Below are 11,148 nucleotides of genomic sequence, written 5' to 3' on the forward strand. Positions count from 1 at the left end.
ATGAACCCAGATCTAAACAGTGCACCTCAGTGTGCATCCCTCCATGTTGGAATCCAAATGGAATCAATCATAATAAATAAATCTAATTTTTTTTAAATAGTATTTATTTATTGCTTAATTTCAAATACAGCTTATGAATGTTATTTACATATAAAAACACCTGTTATGTTTATTTTCATGAGTAAGTATCATATTCCAGTGTCCTTTTTAACATTAGTTACGTGAAGTAAAAGAAGTTCAAGTAAAAGAATCAACCTTAACAAGCCAATTCACCGCATTCCAACACAATTCTGTTCACAAATTTGAAGGCTACTATTGGATTGAGGGTAAACATTACTTTACAGAGAGCTTACAACCTACCAGCTACATTCTGCCTTAAAAACAAATGGTGCAATTAGAATAAGTACAAAGTTACAAACTAGTTAGTAATTAATAAGCCCCAAGTGTGGAGCTTTATGTTCCACTTTAAGTAAGAACTTACAAATGACTGGTACAGCCCTATAGAGCTACCATCCTCCAGTGCTAATCAAACATAGCTGGACCTAACCAGGGTGCTCAGAATTACTGGAAAATTACAGATGGGTGGGCTGCAGGCTCTGGCTTGTACGACGCAGACTGAAGAAAGCTTTGCCTCTCACCACAGAAGAGTCTGATTACCTCATCAATGGCATGTATCTGTAGCACAACAGCCACCTGCCAATCAACCCTCCAATCTGCTGCACCCTTTGTGTGACTGTGTGTGTAGAGGACACATAAGTTGGCAAAAGAATCTAATGCACAGCTAGTCAACCCTGCTCCTGGGGCCAGGTGCACCAGCTGTATATGTAAATTACAGCCTAGTTTTTTTTTTAAATTGCACCATTAAACTTGACGTTACATATAAAATAAATATTTCCTCCAACAAAGAATAATGCATTGAATAAAACGGCTAATTGATTGAATTGCATCAGTAAGCTAATGTTTTACCCAGCAGACTCCAACGCTTAATACATATAATGTTGGCATTTACAAAGAGAGAACATTATGTGCATAAATGAGTTTGAAGCTCTTCAACATGAACCCAGATCTAAACAGTGCACCTCTCTGTTGTGTGCATCCCTCCATGTTGGAATCCAAATGGAATCAATCATAATAAATAAATCTAATTTTTTTTAAATAGTATTTATTTATTGCTTCATTTCAAATACAGCTTATGAATGTTATTTACATATAAAAACACCTGTTATGTTTATTTTCATGAGTAAGTATCATATTCCAGTGTCCTTTTTAACATTAGTTACGTGAAGTAAAAGAAGTTCAAGTAAAAGAATCAACCTTAACAAGCCAATTCACCGCATTCCAACACAATTCTGTTCACAAATTTGAAGGCTACTATTGGATTGAGGGTAAACATTACTTTACAGAGAGCTTACAACCTACCAGCTACATTCTGCCTTAAAAACAAATGGTGCAATTAGATTAAGTACAAAGTTACAAACTAGTTAGTAATTAATAAGCCCCAAGTGTGGACTTTATGTTCCACTTTAAGTAAGAACTTACAAATGACTGGTACAGCCCTATAGAGCTACTATCCTCCAGTGCTAATCAAACATAGCTGGACCTAACCAGGGTGCTCAGAATTACTGGAAAATTACAGATGGGGGTGTTGGTGCAGGGTTGGAACTTAACTCTGCAGGAAGGTATTGTAGTTCTCCAAAAGCAGGGTTGACTATTACTGATTTATTGATTGATGGTAAGTATTCATGCCATTAATATCCTCTTGAGTACAACAACTATCTCTACTATATAGAATGCCGAATTAATTGAATCTCAAATCATGCTATCCGGAAAATAACATTTCAAACATGTGAATGGACACTATTTCTGAGAAAATTGCATCTGAAAGTTATTTTGATAGCAGTTATGCAGATGTGTGTGACTGCAACAAAGGTTCCTGTGGTATAAAGATGCAGTTGTATGATTTGATAATATGTCTAAATACTGGCATACTGACTTAACGCATACTTAAGAGTATATACTTGTTTTTTGAAGTGATTGAATTTGAATTCAGCTTTATTTTTTTAATGAAGCATGATATACCACAAGCTTGCCTGATATTTTTTGACCTGGGAATTTGACCCTTTAATGAGAGTATTTTTCTGTTTATTTTGGGAGAATTTCTGAAAAAATTAACACAATTCTGTTCACAAATTTGAAGGCTACTATTGGATTGAGGGTAAACATTACTTTACAGAGAGCTTACAACCTACCAGCTACATTCTGCCTTAAAAACAAATGGTGCAATTAGATTAAGTACAAAGTTACAAACTAGTTAGTAATTAATAAGCCCCAAGTGTGGACTTTATGTTCCACTTTAAGTAAGAACTTACAAATGACTGGTACAGCCCTATAGAGCTACTATCCTCCAGTGCTAATCAAACATAGCTGGACCTAACCAGGGTGCTCAGAATTACTGGAAAATTACAGATGGAGGTGTTGGTGCAGGGTTGGAACTTAACTCTGCAGGAAGGTATTGTAGTTCTCCAAAAGCAGGGTTGACTATTACTGATTTATTGATTGATGGTAAGTATTCATGCCATTAATATCCTCTTGAGTACAACAACTATCTCTACTATATAGAATGCCGAATTAATTGAATCTCAAATCATGCTATCCGGAAAATAACATTTCAAACATGTGAATGGACACTATTTCTGAGAAAATTGCATCTGAAAGTTATTTTGATAGCAGTTATGCAGATGTGTGTGACTGCAACAAAGGTTCCTGTGGTATAAAGATGCAGTTGTATGATTTGATAATATGTCTAAATACTGGCATACTGACTTAACGCATACTTAAGAGTATATACTTGTTTTTTGAAGTGATTGAATTTGAATTCAGCTTTATTTTTTTAATGAAGCATGATATACCACAAGCTTGCCTGATATTTTTTGACCTGGGAATTTTACCCTTTAATGAGAGTATTTTTCTGTTTATTTTGGGAGAATTTCTGAAAAAATGTGTGCTCCGCCTTAATAGGATAAACATTTAAACCATTTTGTTTCTGCATCCTTAAATGATCATATGCTTGACAGCATGTTCATTATGTTCATTAATAATCTCAGTCCAGGGAATACAGCTTTAGTTAATGTAATTATTGGTGCCATTTAAAAAGTTGTAGATTACAACTTTAGAATTTTTTTTTATTATTGGCTCTGACAAAAATTCCTTGATTTAAAAATATATATATATGACCTTATATCCTAGAATATCTGGTTAGGGCAATGTTTTCAATGTGGTTTAATGGCTTACTGTGATATTAAATACTAGTCTGTATAATCAGTGTAATTGTACAAACAAGTTTTGAAACCTTATAATAGATTGTAAAATAGCACATTTAATAATCTTGGAGAAATACATTAAAAAAAAAAAAACATTAAATGTGGACCAGCTATATGAGTATCCAGAGTGTTTTACGAATGTCACATGCATACTTAATTGTGCACACTCAAATGTGTATGAAAAGCCAAATTTCTTTAAAAAGTTTTATGGTGTAACAAAAATCAGCTTATCATGGTATGAAACAACAAACGGCACGGCGATGGCAAACACTCTGTCTACTCTGAACGATGAGAAAGCGGTCAGAGCACAGCCACTTCTGCTCAGACTAATTCTTGCCCCCAGCCCCGGCATTGTCTCTAGCCTTTTTCATGTTTCTGGACCACTAGGTGGTGCCGTGCCAAATCTGTCCAGGTCTCCTCAGAGTGTGATGGTTCTGACAAGCTTTCTTTCAATTGGTCAAAGAAGTAAAGCCTCATGTCAACTTGTCTACTTTGGTGTGCTTGCCATCAGATAATCTGAAGCATTACACGGGAACGATTTGGTCTTTTAACAGCTTTTGGCCAGCATGATCTAATGATAAGCTAGCTAAATTCTGTCCAATTAATCATCTAGCACAATTTTTAAAAGTAGATTTTCCGAATTGAATCCATTTTGTGCATTTGAATATTGTTTCTAGGTCTTACATATATATCTTGATATAATTCCTCCATATTTTCTTAAACAAGTTTATGATGTAGTTGGTCCACAGCTCTTGTTTATGATAAATCACTGTTTAGAAACCGGTATTGTACCTGACTTATTAAAACGTGCAATAGTCCACCCCCTGCTTAAAAAACAGAACTTAGACCCCACAGTGTTAGCCAACTTTAGAACTATCTCAAATTTGCCATTTATCGCTAAGATTTTGGGAGAAAATGGTCCTACAGCAATAGCAGGGTTTTCTAGATGACATGATTTTTTAAATATTTCAATCCGGTTTTAAGAAACATCACTCTACTGAGAGTGCATTGTTGAAAGTTTTTAATTATATTTTAGTAACCTGCGATTCTGGCAACTATGCTGTGCTTGTGCTCCTAGATTTGACTGCTGCATTTGATACGGTCGATCACGAAGTTCTTATTGCTCGGTTGGAGCAATGTGCAGGCATTAAGTAAGGGTAGTGCCTTAAATTGGTTTAAATCTTATTTTTCTAATCAAAGTTTTTCAGTTAATATTGGAGATAATTTTTCTAGTGCTGCTTCTTTATCATGTGGGATTCCTCAGGGATCCATTTTGGCTCCCATTCTTTTTTTTATATACATGCTCCCACTTGGTTCTATCTTCAGGAAGTATGGGCTGTCATTCCATTGTTATGCTGATGACACCCAAGTTTATCTGCCCTTAAAACGTAATTCAGACGGTTTGGACACTCTCATGGCTTGCCTGTAAAGTCCTGGTTGTCTCTAAACGTTCTGAATTTTAATGAGAGTAAAGCAGACATTATAGTCTTTGGCCCTTCAGATTCAATTCATAATCCCAAAGCAAATCTTGGTGGGCTGTCTTCATGTGTGAAGACATCGGTGAAAAACCTGGGTGTTGTCTTTGATGAGTCTCTAAAATTTGATAAGCAGATAAACTTTCTTCAGTTGCGAATGCTATCAAAAGTAAAGTCTTTTCTCTCCTTCAAACATTTTGAAAAAGTAATCCATTCCTTTATATCCTCCAGGCTGGATTACTGTAATTCTCTATATATTGGGATTAGCCAATCAGCTCTGTCCCGATTACAGTTAGTTCAAAATGCAGCAGCCAAACTGTTTACGGGTACTCGAAAACGGGACCACATCACTCCCAATTTTACGCTCTCTGCACTGGTTACCAGTGCATCACAGAATTGATTTTAAAATTTTACTCATAGTGTACAAATCTCTGAATGGTATGGCCCCATCTTAGATTTCTGGCCTATTGATTGAACATTTTCCCACCAGATCTCTGTCTCGTCTTCCAAACAGAGACCCTTGTTGGTTATCCCTAGGTCGAAGTATAAGTGTAGAGGTGACCGTGCATTCTCTGTAGTTGCCCCCAGACTCTGGAATGAATTACCTATCACAATCAGACTTGCCCCCTCTGTATCTGCTTTTAAATCTATCTTAGAAACGTATTTGTTTGACAAGGCTTATAATCTGTATTAACACTTCCCTGCCTTACATTTTATTGTTTTTTATTACTTTGTGTATTTTTAAGTAAATGTGTTTTTGTGTTTTCGTTTTTTATTTTGTTGTAAAGCACATTGGACCACCATGGGTTGTAATTAATGGTGCTATATAAATAAATTTGCCATTGCCATTACAGTACAGTACAATAGTTATTAGCATAAACATAAGTGAAAGTTTGAGCTATTGCTGGTGCTAGAAGGTTTGAGAGACAGACTTCGAATTTGTAATGGTAAATGTTCAGACTGTCTTCTGTGTGCCAAATTTCATAACTATTCTGTGTACAGTTCTATGCCATAAATGTAACAAAATGTTAATTTGCATAAATAAAAAAAAGTAATAGATTTAATCAATTTTATGGTTATTGGATTACAAATAAAGGCACCAATAAATGGGACTAGATTTTCAAGCTGCTGCATGTTCAACAAATGCAGCTTATTTTTAAACGGAATCAAGGCAGCCAATAGTGCATTACAATAATTACGTTTTAGTGAAAGTTAGGTTTCCCCCTAGATTTTACTGAAACAAATTTAGAAATGAAAGCGCAACCTAGCACATCACCAGAATTACTAAGATATTAGTAATATTTCTCTTTTACTGTTCATGGTTTTTGATGATGAACATTTCTTGCCATGGGATCCGACTAGCTTCTAGAGAATTCACACCACAATATAGTCTGATTGTGCCCAACCTTTTGAAGCCAACAAAAATACAGAGGAATTGTTTTCTCCTCTTAATAGATGATAAACTTATGTAATTTGTTATTCTATGTCCAATTAAATGTTCAGCTGCTTTTAATTTGCACTGAACAACTTTTTTCTGACTTTATCAGAACAAACCTGTCCCCCATTTTTGCAATGTGAACAGTTGAGAACCACCAAAAAGAAGCATGTACAAGATGAATAAAGGTCAGGCTTTGTGGCACTCTTCCATTTCATCTGTGTTTGAACAGACTGCTCTTCATAGTGGTAGCGATCTGAGAGATTCTGTTAAAGCTATACTGAGAAGTGAAAACAAACCTAGGAGACTGACAGAGAAGCAATTTGGTTGCTCTATAGTTCAGACTGTGAGATTGTGTGAAAGAAGAGACCAGTGAATGAACAGATCATTGCTTAGCAGTGAGTTTATTTGTCAAAAGCCACGTTTGTGCGTGCAGGTAACACACAAACATGCACAGAGAACTGGCATTGAAAACCGCTTACAATCAAAATGACCACTGAAGGTTTAGCTCAATGCTATGTATGCAAGTGTGGATCTGAGTGGAACTTTACTTTCTGCATGTTACACTCTTAAAAATTAAGGTGCTTCAAAAGGTTCTTCAAGAACCAAATGCCATAGAAGAACCATTTTTGGTTCCACAAAGAACCATTCAGTCAAAGGTTCTTTAAAGAACCATCTCTTGCTTATCTTTTTGTAATCTGAAAAACCTTCTTTCGCCACAAAGAACCATTTGTGAAACAGAAAGCTTCTTCAGATGTTAAAGGTTCTTTATGGAACGATTTAGACAAAAAGGTTCTTCTATGGCATCGTGAAGCACCTTTATCTTTAAGAGTGTAGATAATATAGGCACGCTTATTTTGAGCAGTGCAGTGATGTGAAAGACATTTCAAAGCGAGCAGTAATATTGCTACACTTGTGCTCTAAACTTGTGACCCAACTCTGCTCATATCATTCCAAACCTGTATGATTTTCTTTTTTCTGAGAAATACACGAAATGTTCCAAGATTCTGTTTTCCAAATAAAGTGGATGATTTTTGCTGTCAAGCTCCAACGACACCATAAAAGTAGTCCATCCATACAACTCGTGCATTCTGTGTAATCTAAGGCTTTAGATTTAATCTTCCCTTCGGCCATACAGTAGCTCTCAAATCTCATGTTTATCATACTTGCCGAGAACACGAGAACCAGTGTTGTTTGGGTTCCACATCATCAAATCTAAAGGCGACGATTATTAATTTAACAAACTTTTTAAAAGTTGATGATATAAAGCATCAAATTTCATCATGCGGAAAAGCATCTGTCGTGTTTCACAAAACAAAGAAAATAATATGAGGTTGGAGCAACATAGTGACAAAAATCTTTTTGTAATCTGAAAAACCTTCTTTCGCCACAAAGAACCATTTGTGAAACAGAAAGCTTCTTCAGATGTTAAAGGTTCTTTATGGAACGATTTAGACAAAAAGGTTCTTCTATGGCATCGTGAAGCACCTTTATTTTTAAGAGTGTAGATAATATAGGCACGCTTATTTTGAGCAGTGCAGTGATGTGAAAGACATTTCAAAGCGAGCAGTAATATTGCTACACTTGTGCTCTAAACTTGTGACCCAACTCTGCTCATATCATTCCAAACCTGTATGATTTTATTTTTTCTGAGAAATACACGAAATGTTCCAAGATTCTGTTTTCCAAATAAAGTGGATGATTTTTGCTGTCAAGCTCCAACGACACCATAAAAGTAGTCCATCCATACAACTCGTGCATTCTGTGTAATCTAAGGCTTTAGATTTAATCTTCCCTTCCGCCATACAGTAGCTCTCAAATCTCATGTTTATCATACTTGCCGAGAACACGAGAACCAGTATTGTTTGGGTTCCACATCATCAAATCTAAAGGCGACGATTATTAATTTAACAAACTTTTAATAAGTTGATGATATAAAGCATCAAATTTCATCATGCGGAAAAGCATCTGTCGTGTTTCACAAAACAAAGAAAATAATATGAGGTTGGAGCAACATAGTGACAAATTAATTTTAGTATTCTTGAGTTGATTTCTAAAATTTCGATTTATACGCCATACACTATATTGCCAAAAGTATTGGGACACCCCCTTCTAATGAACAGGTTTGACTGCTTTAGTCAGTTCCATGAGTACAGATCTTAAAGTTTAAGCATATAATGGGAATTGTGTGCTTCTAATTTTATAGCAACAGATTGGACAGAACCCTTTTCTATTCTAGCATGACAATGCCTCTGTGTGTAAGACAAGGTTCAAAAAGAAATGATTGAATGCAGACCTTGAGCCAAGTACATATGGCTAGTCATTTTAGACACTTCCAAAACTGTCCAAACTTGCTATAAAATTAGAAGCACACAATTCCCATTACATGCTTAAACATTAAGATCTGTACCCATGGAAATTACTAAAGTAGTCAAGCCTGTTCATTAGAAGGGGGTGTCCCAATACTTTTGGCAATATAGTGTATAAACTATAGTTCAGACTGTAGAGTCTGATTGAATACGCCTTGTAAAATACCTGTTGCAAAACCCCTAAACACACACACCTGTTGCTGAATTGCTTGGCAACTGTAAACAGCCTAAAGTTATAGCTAATGGACTATGTTACTTGCCTGGAGAAATGTTTCTATTATTAAACTGGTATAATCATTCATTTTTATTAATAAAGGTAGTTATTTATTTAGCATTGGAGTCTTTTATCATATTTCCATTGCTGCTGCTCTAAAAGCAATTATTAGACTCGGATCTGTGAAATACCTGATTGTGATTGGTTAATGGCAGCATTCTGTGGTTTGTACATATTTTTCTAATTATGCTAAAGAGAATAATTGACCATTGTCCCAGATAAACAATTTCTTATATCATTCTGCACTCTTTCTTCGCACATATTAAAATGTTTTCAACTTTTCAATAATTCATGTTATTTACACGTTATTTATTTGGTTGGTAAGCATCCAGGAATAACAGATCTGCTTAGTGTTAGGGGTTCGGTTTGCTATAATGACCAGCTGACTGTACATTATCCCATACTGAGCCATTGAAACTGTGCTATACTGATTTTAAAGAGGATTGCCTTGCGTCAAGCCGAAGAGCATCCCATAACCATGGTAAAATCACATGGCCTCTTGTGGCTTACTCTAGAATCCTCTGATAAAATTATCAAATGATAAGTGGTTTATTTTGCCTGGGCATCACATGCTTCAGCTGAAAACACAAGCCATTACTATGAACACGGATTTGTAGAGCCAAGACATCCCTACACATAATGTAGCAGTGAATTCTGTTTTAATCACAGGCTGGATTCAGCACAAAGCCCGGCCCCCGTGTTCTGTTTACATTACGCTGAGATGCATGAACAATCCAATTGACTGTAATACTGAAGTCATCACACGAAATATGCACCTGCGTCAAATAACCCCCCCCCAAAAAAAACTGCATTCACACAATTCTCAAACTGCAGGCATGAAAATCTAAGCACAAAGCCCTCTTCCACTTTTTAAATAAAAGAATCTGATCAATACATCCATCTTTCACGACCGTCAGACTGTCACAGGTATGGAAATAGAGCATTTATACAAGCTCTCCTCAGTGAAGTCCATTTGGATGTGTGTGTGTGTGTGTGCGCGCGCATATGGTGCGATGAGTATTGCCGGATCATCCTTTCAAAGTTCATCCCTAAAAAATAAAAAACAGAAAAATAAAGTTACTGTGAACATCAAAGATGCACAACAACAAGATGTTATCATACAAAACATCACGACTGACGTGCATACAGTGTAAACAAAACACATGCAACAATTAGTTTCAGCAATCTTAAAGGTATTAAAGAGATAGTTCACCCAAAAATGAAAATTAGCCCATGTTTTACTTGCCTTCAAGGCATCGTCAGTGTATATGACTTTCTTCTTTCCGGCGAATCCAATCGGATTTATATTTAAAAAAATTGTCCTTGCTCTCCCAAGCTTTATAATGGCAGTGGGTGGGTGTTTTTTCAACAGTCCAAAAGACGTCAAATAAAGTGCATCCATCCATAATAAAACATGCCTCACGCGGCTCCGGGGGGTGAATAAAGGCCTCCTGTAGCGAATCGATGCGTTTTTGTAAGAAAAATATCCAGAATTAAGACATTATAAACACTTTTCTCTCACTTCCGCTAACTGTAGGCGGAAGCCGGGTGATTAGTGATGAGCGCGGAACGTGATTAGTGTTTATAACATTTTAAATATTTAATATTTTTCTTACAAAAATGCATTGATTCGCTACAGGAGGCCTTTATTCACCCCCGGAGCCGTGTGAGGCATGTTTTATTATGAATGGATGCACTTTATTTGACTTCTTTTGGACTGTTGAACAGAAACACCCGCCGCCCACTGCCATTATAAAGCTTGGGAGAGCCAGGACAATTTTTAATATAACTCCGATTGGATTCGTCTGAAAGAAGAAAGTCATGTACACCTAGGATGCCTTGAGGGTGAGTAAAACATGGGCTAATTTTCATTTTTGGGTGAACTAACCCTTTAATGTGCAATACAGGCTGTGTTCAAACTGCATGCAATTTGTTTTTCAAATTGCACTGGGCTGCACTTTGCCACTTTTTATATTGGTTGCTATAGACACAATGTAGGCGTCAACACGATGCCAAGATACTTTCTTCTACAAAAACAGACAGTAAATACTGCATTTAATGCAACAAAGAACACATTAATTTACATTCACATCTACACACTAATGCTGCACACTAATTTTTTTTTTGCTGGAATTGACTCTGATCTGCCTTAATAATCAGATTTGGGCTGCCAGTGTGAACAAAGCCATAATGCCAAGTCTAAATAGGTTTTGATGTCTTCCTGCTTTCATGTCTCATCATTTAGAAAGCATTTTAGAGGGGGGGGGGGGGGGCG

The 11,148-nt window shown here is 36.2% G+C and overlaps 1 protein-coding gene across 3 annotated transcripts in view; it reads right to left on the reverse strand.

Moving 5' to 3' along the window:
• The window catches only part of LOC107554157 (protein-L-isoaspartate(D-aspartate) O-methyltransferase), a 34,277-nt gene that overhangs the window by 4,890 nt on the left and 18,239 nt on the right, over positions 1 to 11,148 (reverse strand). For 2 of the 3 annotated variants that reach the window (XM_016236582.1, XM_016236583.1), the window contains exon 8: positions 9,740 to 9,922. In XM_016236582.1, the coding sequence (XP_016092068.1) occupies positions 9,910 to 9,922 (13 nt within the window). In that variant the 3' untranslated portion in view covers positions 9,740 to 9,909. Of the gene's footprint in view, positions 1 to 9,739; positions 9,923 to 11,148 lie in introns of those variants that run through there. The other variant, XR_001605034.1, reaches the window with a different exon arrangement.

Source organism: Sinocyclocheilus grahami, unplaced genomic scaffold (genome assembly GCF_001515645.1).
Source record: "Sinocyclocheilus grahami isolate Dianchi unplaced genomic scaffold, SAMN03320097.WGS_v1.1 scaffold492.1, whole genome shotgun sequence".
Classification (NCBI taxonomy): domain Eukaryota; kingdom Metazoa; phylum Chordata; class Actinopteri; order Cypriniformes; family Cyprinidae; genus Sinocyclocheilus; species Sinocyclocheilus grahami.